A 22,018-nucleotide genomic window follows, 5' to 3' on the forward strand; every position below is an offset into this window, starting at 1 on the left:
GATTTTCTTAATCTATCTGTGCTTCAGTTGACTTACATGGGAATTGTGTGGATTCCATGAGTTAATATTTGCAAGTTTTCTCGTTGGCTTATTTTCAGTTTTGTTTGCTGGCATATTGCTCCAGCCTCCCACACCTGCTGCTTTATGGATGTTTCAGAATCTTAAAGCTCAAGTCACTTTATCACATAAAAACATTTTTCTTCTAGGTTTTTCTCTGTAGCTCATTTTGGCCATGACTTCTGAGCTGTTCTTACCAATTAATGTGGGTATTAAGATGTTGCACTGAATTAGGGGTTTGTAAAATTTTGGTAAAGGGCCAAATAGTAAATATTTTAGGCTTTGTGAGGTATCTGTTGCAACTACTTAATTCTGCTCTTGTAGCTCAAAAGAAGCCATAGAAAATACATGAAATGGGCAGGCTATGCACTAATAAAATTTTGTAAAAACAGGTGGACTTTATGAGCCATAGTTTGACTATTCCTGCTCTAAATGAAACATGAGTGCGGCTATACACATGGACCATAGTTAACTGACCCCAGCACTAAACAAGGGCAGATTGATCTTTTAAAACCATTTTATTATTATGAAATATCTCATAAATATAATTTTATATGTTACATAAATGTCATATGCCATAAGTAGTAAAACAATAATAAAATGAGCAATTGAGGACCCAACAACTGAATTATCCAGCAGAGCATTACCTGTATAGCTAAAAGCCCCTCTGTGACCCTTTCAGTTGTATGACTTTTCTTTCCCAGGCTCCCGTATCACCTCTCAATCCTCTCTGGAAAGAATTACTATCCATATATATTATTTCCTTGTTTTTCCTTATCAGTTGATTCTCCTTATTCGTGGTGTATATGCTGCATAAAGTTGAGGTGAACACTGAATTAGCAAATACTGAACCATTGTTCCTAGGGGAAATATGGACACACACACACACACATGCACACACACATCTCACATAGATTACAATCTTAAATTGTAAAAACAGCTCACCCTGGTAGATTTGATTTTTCCTATTTTATAAAAGAGGAAACAAGGTTGGTTCAGAATGGTTAAGTGACTTTCTTGAAACCTCCCCACTAGCAGATGCCAGAGGTGGGATTCAGTCCCTGTCCAGCTGCCCCCAGGGCCAGAGCTGCTTACTCTGCAGTGCACTGCCCTCTCCATCCTGTGGGCATCTCTCTGAGAGCTGAAACAAGAGGGCAGAGCACCTTACCCTGTTAGCTATCATCTGGGAACAGAGACCTCAGACTCAAATATTCACTGTTCTGAGCATGTCTGACTATAGATTTGGGGATTACAAATACATTTTAGCAAGTAAGCAAATCACACATACAGAATTTTAAACAATGATGGTTGACAATAGTTTTGTTACATACGTATGCATATATCCTTAGTTTTGTATAATTGTGTTTTTATGTAATTGATTCCATAACAGATGTGGATTTTTTCAATGCTATTGCTAAGCCACATATATTTCTGAGATTGATATATTTTGAGATGATTGACCATGGTTCATTCGTTAAAACTGTAATTAACTCTAATGTATTAATATCAATATATAATTGCTTTGCCCATTCTTTTATTTTGGGGACTTTTTGGCTATTATGAGTTTCTTGCTACCACAAACAATCCTGGTATAAATATTTTTGTTCATTACTATTGGTAAAAAAAAAATTCCATGGGATATATTACCTTGTCTATTTTTATTCACTTGATCATATTTTCATTCTCTTAAATCACTTTATAGAAGAAAAATATTAATAGCTTTACTAATGTTAATCCAAACTTGTATATAGGAGATAAAACTAATTTAGCTTAGATTTTAAAATATAACCTGATTACATTTTCCAGTGCATTGTTTAAATTCTTTGTATCCATAATCATGAGTGTCAGTTGGCATATAATTTTTTATTAAGTATATATTTTTTGTCTGGTGTTAGTAAAATGCCTTTTAAAATTAGGTAGTGTTTTCAGTTTTTCTGTGCTTCATAAAATTTGTGCATCTGTTACCTGAAAATTTGTTAAAATATTTATTTAAAATTATATTCTGATATTTTATTTCTTCCCTCTTCTATTGTTATTTTAAATGATAAATTTTTTCCCTAAATATTTTCCTACAAAATTTGAAATGTATACTCTCTGTTTCTAAGTTTTTGGTGTTTCTTTTTGAAATTTTACCATAATTTATTTAGTTATGGCAACTATATCTATATACATACATATATATATATATATATATACACACACATATATATAATTCTTATTAGGAGCATCTGTTGATGGTAAATATTCTCAGTATTTATCTTGTTCTAGTACTTGAAAAAGAGTTTGCTAGTTACGTAATTGAAAATTGTTGATTCAGTTTTCTCAGCATTTTAAATACATTCTTCGACTGATTTTGCCTCTCATTGTTTCTGCTGGAAAGTTTACTATAAGTTGATTTATTTGGTTTTTGTTTTGTTTGTAGATGAGTTTTTTTAATAACCATTGTGTATGTGTAAGCATGCATTTCTTTTTATTAATCCTCTCTGGAATATATATATATATATATATATATATATATATATATAGTTTTTTTCTGGGTATGATAACTACAATTTTTATTTTTAATTTTTTTGGTGATCCAATTTACTATACAGTTCAGCTACTCAAGTTACCTCTATCATTCTCATCATCACCATTCTCATCATCATCATGTTTATTTGGTGATCCAATTTAGCAATTTATTTTGCTATGATGATGATGTTGAAAATGCAGCTATTTATTTTTTAAATTTTATTTATTTATTTTTAAAACATCTTTATTGGAGTATTATTGCTTTACAATGGTGTGTTAGTTTCTGCTTTATAACAAAGTGAATCAGTTATACATATACATATATCCTCATATCTCCTTCGTCTTGCATCTCCCTCCCAACCTCCATATCCCACCCCTCTAGGTGGTCACAAAGCACCGAGCTGATCGCCCTGTGCTATGTGGCTGCTTCCCACTAGCTATCTATTTTATATTTGGTAGGATATATTAGTCCATTCCACTCTCTCACTTCATCGCAGTTTACCCTTCCTCCCACGCGGTGTCCTCAAGTCCATTCTTTACATCAGTGTCTTTATTCCTGTCCTGCCCGTAGGTTCTTCATAACCATTTTTTCTTTTTGTTTTTTTTAGATTCCATATATATGTGTTAACATATGGTGTTCATTTTTCTCTTTCTAATTTACTTCACTCTGTATGAGATACCCTAGGTCCATCCACTTCACTACAAATAACTCAATTTTGTTTCTTTATGTCTGAGTAATATTCCATTGTATATATGTGCCACATCTTCTTTATCCATTCATCTGTTGATGGAGACTTACATTGCTTCTATGTCTTGACTATTCTAAGATTAGCTTTTTTTTTAATTTTTTTTTTTGCAGTACGCGGGCCTCTCACTGTTGTGGCCTCTCCCGTTGCGGAGCACAGGCTCCGGACGCGGAGGCTCAGCGGCCATGGCTCACGGGCCCAGCCGCTCCGCAGCATGTGGGATCTTCCCGGATCGGGGCACGAACCTGTGTCCCCTGCATCGGCAGGCGGATCCTCAACCACTGCGCCACCAGGGAAGCCCCGTCTTGACTATTCTAAAGAGAGTTGCAATGAACATTGTGGTACCTGTATCTTTTTGAATTATGGTTTGCTCAGGGTATATGCCCAGCAGTGGAATTGCTGGGTCATATGGTAGTTCTATTTTTAGTGTTTTAAGGAACCTCTGTACTGTTCTCCATAGTGGCTGTATCAATTTATGTTGCCACCAACAGAGCAAGCGGGTTCCCTTTTATCCACACTCTCTTCAGCATTTATTGTTTGTCGATTTTTTGATGATGGCCATTCTGACCAGTGTGAGGTGATACCTCATTGTAGTTTTGATTTGCATTTCTCTAATGATTAGTGATGTTGAGCATTCTTTTATGTGTTTGTTGGCTATGTGTGTATCTTCTTTGGGAAATGTCTATTAAGGTCTTCTGCCCATTTTTGGATTGGGTTGTTTTTTTTGATATAGAGCTGCATGAGCTGCTTATAAATTTTGGAGATTAATGCTTTGTCAGCTGCTTCATTTGAAAATATTTTCTCCCATTCTGACAGTTGTCTTTTTGTCTTATTTATGGTTTCCTTTGTTGTGCAAAAGCTTTTAAGTTTCAATAGGTCCCATTTGTTTATTTTTGTTTTTATTTCCATTTCTCTAGGAGGTGGGTCAAAAAGGATCTTGCTGTGATTCATGTCATAGAGTGTTCTGCCTAGGTTTTCTTCTAAGAGTTTTATAGTGTTTGGACTTATTTTAGGTCTTTAATCCATTTTGAGTTTATTTTTGTGTATAGTGTAAGGCAGTGTTCTAATTTCAGTCTTTTACATGCAGCTGTCTAGTTTTCCCAGCACCACTTATTGAAGAGGCTGTCTTTTCTCCATTGAACATTCTTTCCTCCTTTATCAAAAATAAGGTGACCATATGTGCATGGGTTTATCTCTGGCCTCTCTATCCTGTGCCATTGATCTATATTTCGGTTTTTGTGCCAATACAATACTGTCTTGATTACTGTAGCTTTGTACTATAGTCTGAAGTCAGGGAGCCTGATTCCTCCAGCTCTGGTTTTCTTTCTCAAGATTGCTTTGGCTATTCACAGTCTTTTATGAAAAGTTTTGTTCCAGTCCTGTGAAAAATGCCATTGGTAGTTTGATAGGGATTGCATTGAATGTGTAGACTGCTTTGGGTAGTACAGTCATTTTCACAATGTTGATTCCTCCAATCCAAGAAGATGATATATCTCTCCGTCTGTTTGTATCATCTTTAATTTCTTTCATCAGTGTCTTATAGTTTTCTGCATACAGACTTTTTGTCTCCTTAGGTAAGTTTATTCCTAGGTATTTCATTATTTTTGTTGCAGTGGTAAACGGGAGTGTTAACTTAACTTTTCTTTCAGATTTTTCATCATTAATATATAGGAATGCTAGAGATTTCTGTGCAGTAATTTTTTATCCTGCTACTTTAGCAAATTCATTGATTAGCTCTAGTAGATTTCTGGTGGCATCTTTAGGATTCTCTATGTATAGTATCGTGTCATCTGCAAAAAGTGACAGCTTTACTTCTTCTTTTCTGATTTGGATTCCTTGTTTCTTTTTCTTCTCTGAATGCTGTGGCTAAAACTTCCGAAAATATGTTAAATAAGAGTGGTGAGAGTAGGCAAACTTGTTTTGTTCCTGATCTTTGTGGAAATGGTTTCAGTTTTTCACCATTGAGAACAATGTTGCCTGTGGTTTGGGTCTTTATTATGTTGAGGTAAGTTCCCTCTATGCCTACTTTCTGGAGGGTTTTTATCATAAATCGGTGTTGAATTTTGTCAGAAGCTTTTTCTGCATCTATTGAGAATATCATATGGTTTTTATCCTTCAATTTGTTAATATGGTATATCACATTGATTGATTTGTGTATATTGAAGAATCCTTGCATCCCTGGGATAAATCCCACTTGATCAAGGTGTATGATCCTTTTAATGTGCTGTTGGATTCTGTTTGCTAGTATTTTGTTGAGGATTTTTACATCTATATTCATCAGTGATATTGGTCTATAATTTTCTTTTTTTGCAGTATCTTTGTCTGGTTTTGGTATCAGGGTAATGGTGGCCTGATAGAATGAGTTTGGGAGTGTTCCTTCCTCTGCAATGTTTTGGAAGAGTTTTAGAAGGATGGGTGTTAGCTCTTCTCTAAATGTTTGATAGAATTCGCCTGTGAAGCCATCTGGTCCTGGACTTTTTTTTGTTGGAGGATTTTTAATCACGGTTCATTTTCATTACTTGTGATCGATCTGTTCATATTTTCTATTTCTTTCTGGTTCAGTTTGGAAGGTTATACGTTTCTAAGAGTTTGTCCATTTCTTCCAGGTTGTCCATTTGATTGGCATAGAGTTGCTTGTAGTAGTCTCTCAGGATGTTTTGTATTTCTGCAATATCTGTTGCAACTTCTCCTTTTTCATTTCTAAATCTATTGAGTTGAATCTTTTCCCCTTTTTACTTGATGAGTCTGGCTAAGTGTTTATCAATTTTATTTATCTTCTCAAAGAACCAACTTTTAGTTTTATTGATCTTTGCTATTGTTTCCTTCATTTTTGTTTCATTTATTTCTGATCTGATTTGTATGCTTTCTTTCCTTCTGCTAACTTTGGGGTTTTTTGTTCTTCTTTCTCTAATTGCTTTAGGTGTAAGGTTAGTTTGTTTATTTGAAATGTTCCTTGTTTCTTAAGGTAGGCTTGTATTGCTATAAACTTCCCTCTTAGAACTGCTTTTGTTGCATTCCAAGGTTTTGGGTCGTCATGTTTTCATTGTCACTTGTTTCTAGGTATTTTTTGATTTCCTCTCTGATTTCTTCAGTGATCTCTTCATTATTAAGTAGTGTATTGTTTAGCCTCCATGTGTTTGTATTCTTTACAGATTTTTTCCAGTAAGTGATATCTAGTCTCATAGCGTTGTCCTCAGAAAGGATACTTGATACGATTTCAATTTTCTTAAATTTACCAAGGCTTGATTTAGGCCCAAGATATGATCTATCTTGGAGAATATTCCATGAGCACTTGAGGAGAAAGTGTATTCTGTTGTTTTTGGATGGAATGTCCTATAAATATCAATTAAATCCATCTTCTTTAATGTTTCATTTAAAGCTTGTGTTTCCTTATTTATTTTCATTTTGGATGATCTGTCCATTGTTGAAAGTGGGGTGTTAAAGTCCGCTACTATTATTGTGTTACATTTGATTTCCCCTTTTTTGTCTGTTAGCCTTTGCCTTATGTATTCAGGTGCTCCTATGTTGGGTGCATAAATATTTAGAATTGTCATACCTTCTTCTTGGATTGATCACTTGATCATTATGTAGTGTCTTTCCTTGTCTCTTGTGGTAGTCTTTATCTTAAAGTCTATTTTGTCTGATGTGAGAATTGCTACTCCAGCTTTCTTCTGATTTCCATTTGCATAGATTATCTGTTTCCATCCCCTCACTTTCAGTCTGTATGTGTCCCTAGGTCTGAAGTGGGTCTCTTGTAGACAGAATATATATGGATCTTATTATTTTATTTTATTTTTTGTGGTACACGGGCCTCTCACTGTTGTGGCCTCTCCCGTTGTGGAGCACAGGCTACGGATGCACAGGCTCAGCAGCCACGGCTCATGGGCCCAACCGCTCTGTGGCATGTGGGGTCTTCCTGGACCGGGGCATGAACCCGTGTCCCCTGCATTGGCAGGCAGACTCTCAACCACTGCACCACCAGGGAAGCCCGAAATATACAAATTTTGAAATGCCTCTCTGGGGTAGGTGGGGAGGAGGGAAGGGTACAGAATACGGGGCGAGCCTGCAGCAGCAGAGGCCGGCATGACATTGCAACATCCAGTGGCGCATTGTGTGTTCTCCTGGGTTAAGTTGTCCCTGAATCACAGGACCCTGGCAGTAACGGGCTGCACAGGCTCCCAGAGGGGAGGTGGGGATAGTGATCTGTGCTTGCACACAGGCTTCTTGGTGGCTGCAGCAGCAGCCTTAGTGTTTCAGGGCCATCTCTTGTGTCCACACTGATAGCCATGGCTCACGCCCGTCTCTGGAACTCATTTAGGTGATGCTCTGAATCCCCTCTCCTCACTCACCCTGAAACAATGGTCTCTTGCCTCTTAGGCAAGCCTAGAATTTTTCCCTCACTCCCTCCCAGATAGCTGCGGTGCACTAGCCCACTTCAGGCTGTGTTCACTCAGCCAATCCCAGTCTCTCCCTGGGATCTGACCTCCGAAGCCGGAGGCTCAGCTCCCAGCCCCTACCCGTCCTGGCGGGTGAGCAAACAAGCCGCTCGGGCTGTTGAATGCTGGTCAGAACTGATCCTCTGTGCGGGAATCTCTCTGCTTTGCCTTCTGCACCCCTGTTGCTGCACTCTCCTCCGTAGCTCTGAATCTTCCCCCCCGCCACCCCCTGACTCCACCAGTCAAGGGGCTTCCTCGTGTGTGGAAACCTTTCCTCCTTCACACCTCCCTCCCAGAGGTGCAGGTCCCATCTCTATTGTTTTGTCTCTGTTTTTCCTTTTTTCTTTTGCCCTACCCAGGTACGTGGGGAGTTTCTTGCCTTTTGGGAGGTCTGAGGTCTTTTGCCAGCGTTCAGTAGGTGTTCTGTAGGAGTTGTTCCACATGTAGATGTATTTCTGATGTATTTGTGGGGAGGAAGGCGATCTCCATGTCTCACTCCTCTGCCATCTTGAAGATGTCCTGGAATGTACATTTTTTGAATTTTAGGCTTCATGTCATTTATCATTTCTGAAAATTTCTTAGCTATTATTTCTTAAAATATTTCCTCTCCATCATTCTCACTTTTGGCTTTTTCCTAAACTGTGATGAGAAGAATATTAGTTCTCATTATGTCCTCCCTATATTTTAATCTCTTTTCTGTAATCTTCAGGTCCAATATCCCGTTCTCACTAATTGTCTATTCAATGTTGTCTAATCTGCAGATTAACTAATGCAACAAATTTTAATTTTATATTTGCTTATTTTATGTATATATATACATAAAATACCTTTAAATGGGATTTTAATTTTTATAGTCATTTAAAATAAGCTTTTGTTTCTTGATCATTAATATTTTCAACCCATTTATTTATGTATAATATACATAGCTATTTTATATACTGATGTTGATATTTCAGTATTTTAAATCTTATGAGGTAAGCTTGTTATTTCTTTTTTCTGTTGATTCTTGACTGCAGTACAGGGCCAGGGACATGGTTAGGTGAGTGAGTCACTCATTATGTGCCAAATATAAGTGACCAAAAAAATCAGTAATCAAAATAAACACTATGTTAATGTAATTTTAAAAATCATAATTATTGCAGAAAATCCATGATAAACAAATATCAAAAAATTACATAAAGACAAGATCTGTCCTTGAACTTATACAAGTCACCTCATTTGTCTCACCCTAATCCATCTGTAACAGATCCTCCCTTTGCTAAAATTTTGGTATTTTATTTATTATAGATCTGAGAATTGAATTTGATTTGTTAAAATAATGAATTGAAGTACTATTTGTCTTGACTACAAGATTTTTTGTGCCCTTTTAAATTTTGTACCCATGATCAGTTCTTCACTCACTTCACCCTACTCTCAGCCCTGCTATAATAGTTTGTTTCTTTGTGTTTTTTTGTAATTTTTACACTGTAATTAGCATTTAGTTGAGATTAATCTATAGAAATCTTGAGAAGTCGAGTGTAGGACATCCAGGGAGGACATGAGTTTTTATCTGTTCTCACTTATGATATAGTCAACAACTATCCAAACCTCAGCACCAGTTGAGGGAAGACCTGGGTTATACATTCCAGTAGAAATTCTTAGAGTTTTTATAATCTTTCTTCTTCTACCCAGTTTAGAGAGGATATCAACAGGCTTATTCATTGTCTCTCTCCACCTCAGTGGACTTTGTTTTTCATTTTATTCTTTACTGAAGGTGTGTGAGTCTTCTCAGTGTTAACGTTTTATAAAGAGTGTTGATTTCAGTCCCATTCACCCATCTCCACCTGTGACCTTGGCCTGAGATCCATAACTTTGTTTCTTCTTCCCCAAATATCCTGGTCCCTGAAACAGACATTAGCCTTCCAGTTTCTACTTTCTACTTTAAATTTTGTATATATATTTTCTGTGGGCCATTGGGATCGCTTATAATTCCTCATGAGCTTGGCAATGTCCTTTAATATAAGTATATGTAAATGTATACAATCTTTAGTATTTTTGATATTTTGCAGTGCTAGATCCTTTCAAAATGTTTATTTGCCTTATTGCCAGAAAAAACTTACTCATCACCTATTTTCAAACAGTTATGTTTTTCTCCCTTATGGACTACCATGTACAAGAGCCAAGCCTAGGCAACTTTAGGGATAACTTTATAATGAAGCTTGTATTCCAAGTTGGCTTCTAGAACATGACTTTATTTTGTAGGCATCTTGGGTTAATGACAAATTAAAAACTTGTGTTTTAAGAGGCCTTTAGCTATTTTCTAAGGATATGTAAGCACTACTGAAGAAAGAGAAAAATAATTATGCTAAAATAGCTTATGTCTTTATACATACATTTGATTCTTAATCAACTCATCCATTTTGTCTCCCTCTTATGTTTTGAAATTCAGGAAAACTCAATATTGTCTTTGTTTCTACATACCTCACACTGGCGGATGACCCTGGGCAATGTTGCCATATCAAAACCCAAATGTTGGTCTCTGCTACTGTTAAGGTGATCAATCCACTCAGCAGTAGCCACTGCCAGGTTGTTCTTGGTGAGTAGAAGTCCATGCTGTTGAGTCCATGCATTATCTCTATTCTTGCCACCATGACCAGTTTGTTAATGAACCCATTGAGCAATTACAGGAGTGGCTGGAGAAAGAGGCTAACTTGTATGTACAAAACAGATCATCCTACCTACTTGATTATTAAATTTTTCCTCTTCTTGAGTTACCCTTTGGTAAACATTCACATGGGACATGAATATCTTCATGCTTTTGGCCCATTCAGAAAGGTCTATCCACATACTTTTTCCCTAAACTTTGTGTCATAGATTTTACAATCATGTTTCATGCAAGTCCATGACCATCCAAACTTTTGTCCACGACACAAGAATAGGTACATAGTCATGCATGTGGCCATTTCTCTTTCCACGCAAAGTGAACAACCAGGTGCATTGCTTGAAGTTCTGACCACTAGTAAGATTTCCCTTCACTGCTATTCTTTATGGACGTCCCAGAAAGGGGCCATAGCACTGCAGGTGTCTACTTTCTGGTGGTACTTATATATTGTGAAAAATTATCTGTAAACCAGGCCTGTCTTTTCTTCCTCTATCAGCTGATCTTAGGTAACTCCCCATGATGCTGTATGTGCCAGCTGAGTGGAGAAGGCAGTGTAGCAGGAGTGGGGACCATGGGCATTTGTGTCACTTCCTCACATAACTTACTTATGCTTATAGGTCCTATTAGGGCTTAATCATGTATATACCATTCACCTTTGATGATAGAGTGTTGCTGTGCAATCCAACTTTATGGCTTAGCAAGTCAGATAACACCCAGTTCATGGTGGGAAGCTCAGGTCACATGGTAACCTGGTGGCCCATGGTTAGGTGTTCAGTCTTTACTAAGCCCAGTAGGTCAAGAGCTGATTCTCAAAAGAAGAGTATTTACTTGTGGAGGATAGCAGGGCTTTGCTTCAAGTCCCTAAGTGCCTGCATAGTGATTCACATATAGGAGCCTGCCACAGGCTCCAAACAGCATCCTTATCTGCTACTAAAATTTCAAGCACCATTGGATCAGTTGGATTACATGCCCCAAGTGGCAGATCAGCTTGTAGAGCAGCCTGGACCTGTTCCAAAGCCTTCTCTTCTTCTGGGTTCCACTCAAAACTAGAAGCTTTCCAAACCCCTCAATAAATAGGCCAGAGTAATAGACCCAAGTGAGGAATATTCTCTCTAAAGTCCAGAGAGGCCCACTATGAATTGAGCTTGTTTTTTAGTTGTAAGAGGAGCCAGATTCAACAACTTATCTTTTATATTAGAAGGAATATCTCAATATGCCCCAGGTTACTATACCCCTAAAAATTTTGCCAAGATAGAAGACCCCTGAAACTTGTCAGATTTATTTTCCATCCTCTGGCATGAACATTCTTACTAACTAGTATAGCATAGTTTCTACTTCTTGGTCACTAGGTCCAATCAACATAATATCATCAGTGTAGCAGATATTTGTGATATCTTGTGGAAGGGAAAGTTGATCAACTTCCCTACAAACTACATTATAACATAGGGCTGGATTGTTGATATACCCTTGAAGTAAGACAGTGAACTTCTGTCCTTGCCAACTGAAAGTATCATATACAAGATCATCTAGCTTCTTGCTTCTTATAAATTGTTGGTGTATCCATGGTGACATTTTATGTCTCTCCATTGCTAGATCAAGCCATAGGCTATCAGTGCTCTCTCTACTCTTAAAATTCTGTTCCTTTAGAGCCATTCTCAGTGCCAAAATATGTATTAGTCAAAGAGATAAAAACCAGAATATATACAGGAATTGGTTCATGTGATTATGGAGGTGGAGAAGTCCCAAGACCTGCAGTTGGCAAGCTGCAAACCCAGGAGAGCCAATGGGATGAGTCCAAAGTCCTTTGAACCAGGAGAACAAATGGTGTAAATTATGAAAGCTTGTAAGCTGGAGAACATAGCAGAGCTGATTTTTCAGTTTTAGTCCCAAAGCTTGAAAAATACCAATATCTCCACTCAAACAGGCAGGAGGATTTCCTCTTGAGTCCCATTTAGGTCTTCAATTGATTGGACCATGCTCTTCCACATTAGAGAGGGCAGTCTGCTTTACTTAGTCTACCAATTTAAATGTTAATCTCCTCTAGAAGCATCCTCACAGACACACTTAGAATAGTGTTTGACCAAAAGTCTGGGGACCTCATGGTCTAGGCAAGGTGATAGACAATTAACCATCAGAGATCTTTTTTAGGATTTTGAGCCAAGGTGCAGCATGTTTTACCTGTGTTTAAAAAAAAAGTGCTCTAGTGATGTGTTGAGAATGACTGAAATGCATAGGTAGAAGAAAGAAGGTCTTTTAGGAAGATGGTAAAAAATCTGGGGAAAAATCCACGGATGGCAGTTGTAGAGCTAGTAAGAAGTAATAAGATACTTAAGAGGTTTTGAATGCAGAGCCAACAGAATTTGGATATGAGTTGAAAATGTACTAAAGAAGTCAAGGACAGTGCCAAGGTTTTTATTTTAAAAATGGAAGAATGAAGTTGACATGATCTGCTTTGCTGTAGTAATTAGGTAAGCAGATTTGGGACAGAAGAGAAGTGGATTTGCATTTGACACCTTAATATGAGATGTCTATTAGACATTAAAGCTATTATTCATTTATTGAGGCATTTGTTAATAATGAATTAAATTTTGACTCTTCCAAGAAGTTTGACAATTTTCATAGACACTCAAAAAAGACGCAAAAGTGAAAAACTATAACTACACTTCTGTAGTTGAAACTTATGATATATATTCAGTGGGAATTTACCTGGGCACTTACAAATCATGCTACATATATGAGAACCCAGTTTGACTTTACATAGCTTGGACTTACAGGCATTCTTTCCTGAGCACATAGCTATGTGCAGTGAAGCAAGAAGAAGAGAACACAGAAGAGATACCTTTCAATGATATGTCAATCTCCCTATGACTTTGTCCCAAACTGCTTTTCCAGCCTCATTATTCATTGCCCTGGAGCATTTTCTTCAATATATTTTTTTTCAGTTATTTCTGCTTGCTAAAGGCTTTTTCCTACTCCATGTCTTTGCCCATGCTTATCTTTAAGTCTGAAAAGATCTGCTTTCCTGTTTTCCCATTCTTAAAAATCATTCACCTGAAAAACTTAAAACAATTACTGTCTCCTCCAGGAAATTTTCCTAATGTCAAAATAAGTTATTTTCCCCTTATGCTTCCATCACAGATTTTCCAAATCAATAAATATTTTAAAATTCTGTTATGTATTATAGTTTGTTATTATCTGCCTGCTTTTCTTCCATAAGACTTCAGTGTTACTATGAACACATGAACAATGTTACTATAAACGTTACTTATTTTTTTATCCTCCAACACCTTGCACATGATAGGTGATCAAGATCATATGATTATTTCATTCAATCGAACAAATAGAGTATTTGAGTGGCAGCAAATGAAACAGTGAACAATGCAGGTTTTTAAAAAAAAATCATTCTATTATTTTAGACAACTCTGTATTATACTTTAAAAATCACACTTACTTGTCTCCAATCAATTCTTGGTACCGTGGAAGAAATCGTGAAATCCATATATGCACTCATCCTTGTGCTCATTTTTAACATAATGCATTTATTTTTATTTCTTGCTTTCAGAGATTGACACATTATGATTATATATTAAGAAGAGAAATCACAGATATAACACCAACCAAACATTTTAGGAGTGCAGTAATTAAATCATTCATTTATTGGTGTGTGTAAACATTATTTAAAACTGATGTTTATATTATGAAAGAGGAGCAATTCATATGATCTGGCTGTGAGGGGACAGGGAATTTGATTTTACTAATTTCTAATTTGCTCCAACTTTTCTATGTAAATGACCATATTTAGAATTGCTTATGCCTTCCACAAACTTACTGTCCACAAACCAATGCAGAGAATAATTGAATGCTTGCTTCATTCTTTCCAATTGCATTGTTACTATTTATACAACTGTAGGAAATCATCATTAAGGACTAAATGAATTATTCAAAGAACCATTATAATTAAATGTGTGTAAACATAGGAAAAATTTTAATAATTGAATTATTTTCAAAACGTTGAAATAGCATCACTTTTATGATTTCTTAGAGATAACAAAGAAAATACAATATTAGGTCACATAAATGAGATCATTAATTTGACAATCTAAATTATGCAATCTTCAGCCAAGTAAAAGAAAGGTGAAAAAAATTGAGTCTAATTAGACCAAAGTAATGTCATAAAGTTCATTGTAGTAAAGCTGATACACATTATTATTTTTTTTTTTTTTGGATTTAGTCGATTTTATTTACAACTTGTTTTTTTTTTACATTTCAGAGCATTACACAATTACATTTTCTCATTTTCTGACCTGCAAACAGATACCTTAAATGGAAATATTTTTTAAAAATTATCAAACTAGGTACATCCAAAATGCAACAATTACATATATGACAATTAATTCACAAAGTGTAATTTACCAGGACGTATCCTAAGAATTTAGGAAGAGCCAGTCAGGAGAAATCTGACCAAATTTAGCAATCACCTATTTACATATCCAAAGACAAACCTATCTAACGTCCCAAACCAGAAGTCTGAAAGTTTTTGTTAAGTCCCCACTGGACAAGAGAGAGAGCGATGATTCAGACCTAGCCAGCCTTGACAGTCTTAATCCCAAATACTGGGCTATTTCCCCAGCGTGCAATTCAACAGCAAGCATCTCAGTTTGTCAAACATCTTACGTATCAAACTCCCATGCCATTATGCACATAGAAAGGCTAAGTGTTCATTAATTAAAAAACAAGTAGTCATTAAATATCCTCACTATTCCCCCTAGCTCACCCGCCCTTACTATGATCCCAGATATGCAACCTGTGTCACATAGTGACAGGCTTTATTTGATACATGTATCTATGCGTACACACACACATATATTTACATGTGTGTATATACGTATACACATACACACAGTACTAGGTACAAATGGCAATTAACAGTCCCTGCAAAAATTCATTTTCAGTTGAGGCTATGGCTCCTATGCCTTGGGGTGGTTTTAGACTTCAAAACTGAAAAATACTAAAATCTCACTTCCTTAAGACAAAATTTGATTGCTTGTTCAGTTTAAGCTTCTCAGTCTAAAAATGGCTGTAAGGTTAAGTATAAAAAAGCAGCCAACTGAGTGCAAGTTCTCTCCCCAATTTGGCCAAGCTATCTCGTAGTTACCCCTAACTAGACTAGAAAATCTGTGGCACCTTCCAAAGGTTCTTGCCTACCTTACTGTCCATGTTCACGTTTCAAACTGTGTCAACAGAGCCCGCACTTCAGGGGTCAGCTGTTGCGCAGCCTTAGCTGCGTCTGTGATAGCCTTGCGATACAGGCCCTTTCTCTTCTTATTAAAGCGTGACTGGAAGTTTTCTAAAAAGGGGGAGAGTTGCGAAAGAGCCAGGAAAGATGTTGTTGGAGACCCGAACCATGAAATACGGGCCTCCTGTCGGACTAAAAGGCCGTTATCTTTCCGGCTCACAGTTATAGTAAGAATACGGGCTGGCCACCAGGGGAAGCCATATATCTTGGCCCAAACAATGTCCCCTACACATATGGTCCTGCCGTCTGGTGTGACGCACTTAGAGACGTTTTTGGAAAAGACTTTCATTTTCAAGGAATTACTGAGCTTTTTCTCTTCCTTTGAAGAGGAGGAAGTAGAGGATGTGGAAGGTGCATGCATACAGCCTGGAGGAAAATCAAAGCTTTCAGAAGAACTACACTCAGAGTTGGAGGATTTCAAATCATCTGTGCTATCAATGCTACACACTGAAGCACTGGAAGAGTCAGACTTCTTTTGATTTAGGGTCATGTAAACAGAGACATTGCTTTTGCTGCCCTTTTTGCCCAGTGTCTGTGGTTCATCCTGCTCACCGGGCACAAGCACTTCAGTTGTGTCCTGAACCTCACTGCTGGCCTCTTCAGGGCCTTTGGAGGGACTCTGATTTTCTGAAGGGGCCTCACCTGCTGAGCGGGTAGAGGTGCAGCGGGACTGGGGCTTTGGTGCCATCTTGCCGCTCCGCATTTTCTCCAGTCCTGTCTTCAGAGAAGAGTCATTTTCTTCATTCCTGTACCTCTGTGGTTTTAAACGAACCCGGGGTGGAAGGGAACCTGAGCTAGGATTCTGGTATCGACGTGTGAAATGGACTTTTGAATGTGCATTTTTGGACGTAGAGGTTTCATTTTGCTTCTTCTGTGCCTTTTCTTTGGCAATTTTCAGCACTTCCCGAGCTTTTGCATGATCCATGTTCTTATTCTGGAGCACTTTTTTAGTACTTAACTGAGCTTTTGATGTATTTGCCTGAGCAGAAACTTTGACTACTCTGCCTCTGCTGTGAGCAATATTTGAAACCTTAACCACAGCATTTCTTTTCTGGCTTTCATTTTGGTTTTTCCCATCCACCTTATGGTCAGTTTTCAGTTTTTTGTTCACAGTAGTTACACTTTCATTTCTCCGTTTTTTATCTTCATATTTAGAAGAGTCACTTGCACTACTACCTTTTCTAATTTCTTTTTTTTCAGCAACGACACTGTTTTTACACTTGTCACACAAGACTTGTCTGGGTCGTAGTTTAATAGCATTCATTATTGAAGTAGGTTCTTCCCTGTACATTTTTCGTTTGGGTCGCTTAATTTTCCGAGGAGGTGGCTGAGGTATTGATTGGTTATATGTGTCCCTGATAAACAAAGGGGGAGGATAAGGTGCTCCTTCATGGAAGAGAGGTGGTGGTTTGCAAGTCCACAGGCTTTCGGCCAAGCTCAGCTCAGGAGGCGGGACAGGAGGAGGGTCTTCGGGAACAGCACCATTCACGTCACGCTTGACATCTGTCCCTTGGAATGTATTATTTTGGAGCTGCATGGCTTCAGGTTTATCCTTATATTCCCTTTTGGGAAATACTGTCACAGGGATCCCATGGGGCCCAAACCTTTTGGACAGATCCATGAGGACCCCGGAGAAAAGCTTCTCCCCGAGGCGGAACGACACGACGAGCGCGTCCTCAATGATGTGGTCCAGCGTGACCCGCACCTCCGAGCCGGGGATCAGTTGCGACACCGCGGAGTCCCCACCCGCCGGCGGCACGAGCGCCGGGGCTGAGGGCTGGGGCAGCGGCGGTTCCTGGCGCTCCTCGGGAGCCGCGGGCTCCTCGGGCGGCGATGCAGGGGAAGGTGAAAAGCCAGGCCCTTCCTGTGGCGCGGCTGCCGCCGGCTCCACCACCCGGGCGGGTAGCTTCTCCTCAGGCTGCAGCTCCGGCCCCGCCGCCTCCGGGCTGCGGGCTAGCTCCCCCGGCGGCGGTGGCGGCGGCGGCGGCGGCGGCGGGAACGGCGGCCCGTCGGCCTGAGGAGAGGACTGCTGCCCGTCGGCCTCGCCGTCCGGCACAGACGCTTCAGTGGCCGTGACCGGGAGGGGGTCAGTGCCGGCCTCGCTGACGGGAATGGGCTCCATCTCCGGCTCGGCCTCGCCGGCGCCCCCCTCCCCGGGGGACGCTGCAGTCGCTCCACATTATTTTTAAAACTCTTTTGTCCTCAGATGGAACCAACCTACTGTTATTTAAATGTTTTTCTGTCATGGTTAAATTATAGATCCATTACAGAATTAGAAGAATAAGTTGAAAGTGGAGGGAGGCTATGAAATTCTGACAATCACAAGAGGAGAGTCAAAGCCATAACAGAACACAGAGCCTTCTACCAAACTTTCAGTGTCTTTTCTATAAAAATAGACTTATAAAGATGTGTCTTGATTGAATATGTGTGTATTGTATCCTCTTTTATATTGACAATAATTACATTGTAAGTGAGAAGACCGAGGTTTACAAAAGCTAAAATAATAGTATACATTGGTTTGGATTATTTACTGTGTGAAAAAGCTGGACTAAGGATATTCTCTGTAAAGCAGAGTGTCGTCACCTTGAAAACCCCGAGAATAAGTTTGAAATCCTGAAATGTTGGGAAGGATTCCCAATGACTTCAATCTGGACAACCATAGTTCTAGATAGAGAAGAGACTCTGAAACAGGCTTCCTAATTCCATTATAAAAAAAGATAACAACAATGCCTGGTTTGTAATAATACAGATTTTCAGTGCTCTAAACAAACACTATAATTATGAAGGAACTAGGATTGGCCTTCCAGTGAATAAGCTGAAAAGGTAGGAATATGTTCTCCCACAAGTAAACAAAGTACATACATAATAAATTGGAAGGGAACCACATAGATTACAAATTGGATCTTTAAGTGAAAGTGAGTCAAATAGCCACTGCTGATGTTACTATTTGTTTTTAAAGAAATTGCAAGTTGTGAAAAGGAAGACATTAGAAAACATGAAAGAATAGCTATAATTCTAAAGTCATCCCAAAGCGGGGTAAAAAATGCTGTAGTGTTATGCCACTTAATATTCTTTATTAAAGTTTTAATAAAGAAAGAAACGATAACAAACACAAATGTAATGAAATGAACAGATATTTATCATTTATAAATCAACATAACAGTTACTGTCACCAAACATGCGCCAAAGCTAATAAAGTCCTCCTTGAAACTTATATTCATAGTTGCTGATTATCATCCAAGATAGATTTGGGTTTGCTTGCTTCCCTCTACTTTCTCTCTCTCTCTCCCTCCTCTCTAATCTATCCATCCATTCATCCATCCTTCCATCTGAGTCTTTGGTATGATATAATGTAATTGTTGTTTTTTTTTTTTACATCTTTATTGGAGTATAATTGATTTACACTGTTGTGTTAGTTTCTGCTGTATAACAAAGTAAATCACTTCTAGGTATACATATATCCTCATATACCCTCCCTCTTGCATCTCCCTCTCACCCTCCCTATCCCACCCCTCTAGGTGGTCACAAAGCACTGAGCTGATGTCCCTGTGCTATGCGGCTGCTTCCCACTAGCTATCTATTTTAAATTTAGTAGTGTACACATGTCAATGCTACTCTCTCATTTTGTCTCAGCTTACACTTCCTCCTCTCCATGTCCTCAAGTCCATTCACTATGTCTGCCTCGTTATTCCTGTCCTGCTCCTAGGTTCATCAGAACCATTTTTTTTTAATTCCATATATGTGTGTTAGCATACAGTATTTTCTTTTCTCTTTCTGACTTACTTCACTCTGTATGACAAATCCTAGGTCCATCCACCTCACTACAAATAACTCAATTTCATTTCTTTTTATGGCTGAGTAATATTCCATTGTATATATGTGCCACATCTTCTTTATCCATTCATCTGTCTATGGACACTTAGGTTGCTTCCATGTACTGGCTATTGTAAATACTGCTACAATGAACATTTGGTACATGTCTCTTTTTGAATTATGGTTTTCTCAGGTTATATGCTCAGCAGTGGAATTGCTGGGTCATAAGGTAGTTCTATTTTTAGTTTTGTAAGGAACCTCCATACTGATCTCCATAGTGGCTGTATCAGTTTACATTCCCACCAACAGTGCAAGAGGGTTCTCTTTTCTTCACACCCTATCTGGCATTTATTCTTTGTAGATTTTTTGATGATGGCCATTCTGACCCATCTGAAGTGATACTTCATCGTGGTTTTGTTTTACATTTCTCTAATGATTAGTATGTTGAGCATCCTTTCATGTGTTTATTGGCAATCTGTATGTCTTCTCTGGAGAACTGTCTATTTAGATCTTCTGCCCATTTTTTGATTGGGCTGTTAGTGTTTTTGAAATTGAGCTGCATGAGCTGCTTGTATATTTTGGAGATTAATCCTCTGTCAGTTGCTTGGTTTGAAATATATTTTTTCTATTCTAAGAGTTCTCTTTTCATCTTGTTTATGGTTTCCTTTGCTGTGAAAAAGCTTTTAAGTTTTATTAGGTCCATTTGTTTATTTTTGTTTTTATTTCCCTTTCTCTAGGAGGTGGGTCCAAAAGGATCTTGCTGTGATTTATGTCATGGAGTGTTCTGCCTATGTTTTCCTCTAAGAGTTTTATAGTGTCTGGCCTTACATTTAGGTCTTTAATCCATTTTGAGTCTATTTTTGTGTGTGGTGTTAGGAAGTGTTGTAATTTCTTTCTTTTACATGTAGCTGTCCAGTTTTCCCAGCACCACTTATTGAAGAGGATGTCTTTTCTCCATTGTATATTCTTGCCTCCTTTGTCAAAGATAAAGTGACCATATGTGCATGGGTTTACTCTGGGCTTTCTATCCTGTTCCATTGCTCTATATTTCTGATTTTGTGCCAGTACCATACTATCTTGATTACTGTAGCTTTGTAGTATAGTCTGAAGTCAGGGAGTCTGATTCCTCCAGTTCCCTTTTTCTTTCTAAAGATTGCTTTGGCTATTCAGGGTCTTTTGTGTTTCCACACAAGTTGTAAAAATTTTTGTCTAGTCCTATGAAAAATGCCATTGGTAGTTTGATAGGGATTGCAATGAATCTGTAGGTTGCTTTGGGTAGTATAGGCATTTTCACAATGTTGATTATTCCATTCCAAGGACATGGTATATCTCTCCATCTGTGTGCATGGTCTTTGATTTCTTTCATCAGTGTCTTATAGATTTCTGCATACAGGTCTTTTGTCTCCTTAGGTAGATTTATTCCTACATATTTTATTCTTTTTGTTGCAATGGTAAATGGGAATATTTCCTTAATTTCTCTTCAGATTTTTCATCATTAGTATATAGGAATGCAAGAGATTTCTATGCATTAATTTTGTATCCTGCTACTCTGCCAAATTCATTGATTAGCTCAAATAGTTCTCTGGTAGCATCTTTAGGATTATCTATGTATAGTATCATGTCATCTGCAAACAGTCACACTTTTACTTCTTTTCCAATCTGGATTCCTTTTATTTCTTTTTCTTCGCCTATTGCCGTGGCTAAAACTTCCAAAACTAGGTTGAATAACAGTGGTGAGAGCAACTTTGTCTTGTTTCTGATCTTAGAGGAAATGGTTTCAGGTGTTCACCACTGAGAATGATGTTGTCTGTAGGTTTGTCATATATGGCCTTTATTGTAATGAGGTAGGTTCCCTCTATGCTGACTTTCTGGAGAGTTTTTATCATAAATGGGTGTTGAATTTTGTTGAAAGCTTTTTCTGCATCTATTGAGGTAATCATATGGTTTTTCTCCTTCAGTTTGTTAAAATGGTGTATCACATTGATTTTTTTGTATATATTGAAGAGTACTTGCATTCCTGGCATACACCCCACTTGATCATGGTGTATTATCCTTTTAATGTTCTGTTGGATTCTGTTTGCTAGTATTTTTTTGAGGATATTTGCATCTATATTCATTAGTGATATTAGCCTGTAGTTTTCTTTTTTTTGTGATATCTTTGTCTAGTGTTACTATCAGGGTGATGGTGCCCTCATTGAATGAGTTTGGGAGTGTTCCTCCCATTGTTACATCTTGGAAGAGTTTGAGAAGGATGGATGTTAGCTCTTTAAATATTTGATAGAATTCACCTGTGTAGCCATCTGCTCCTGGGCTTTTGTTTGTTGGAAGATTTTAATCACAGTTTCAATATCAGAGCTTGTGATTGGTCTGCTCATATTTTCTCTTTCTTTCTCATTCAGTCTTGGAAGATTGTACTTTTCTAAGAATTTGTCCATTTCTTCCAGGTTGTACATTTTATGGGCATTTAGTTGGTTGTAGCAATCTCTCTGATGCTTTGTATTTCTTTTGTGTCATTTGT

General features: G+C 37.9%; 1 protein-coding gene across 1 annotated transcript; it reads right to left on the reverse strand.

Annotated features, from left to right (window-relative positions):
• Positions 1-15,610: 15,610 nt before the first annotated feature.
• On the reverse strand, positions 15,611-17,366 carry LOC309822073 (PWWP domain-containing protein 2A; the record flags this gene model as incomplete). The annotated part of the gene is made up of 1 exon (XM_082653733.1): positions 15,611-17,366. The coding sequence occupies exon 1, from the start codon at positions 17,306-17,308 to the stop codon at positions 15,611-15,613; it is 1,698 nt and encodes a 565-aa protein (XP_082509859.1). The 5' UTR covers positions 17,309-17,366.
• Between the last annotated feature and the right edge of the window lie 4,652 nt (positions 17,367-22,018).

Source organism: Grampus griseus (assembly GCF_964374135.1).
Source record: "Grampus griseus genome assembly, chromosome: 4".
Classification (NCBI taxonomy): domain Eukaryota; kingdom Metazoa; phylum Chordata; class Mammalia; order Artiodactyla; family Delphinidae; genus Grampus; species Grampus griseus.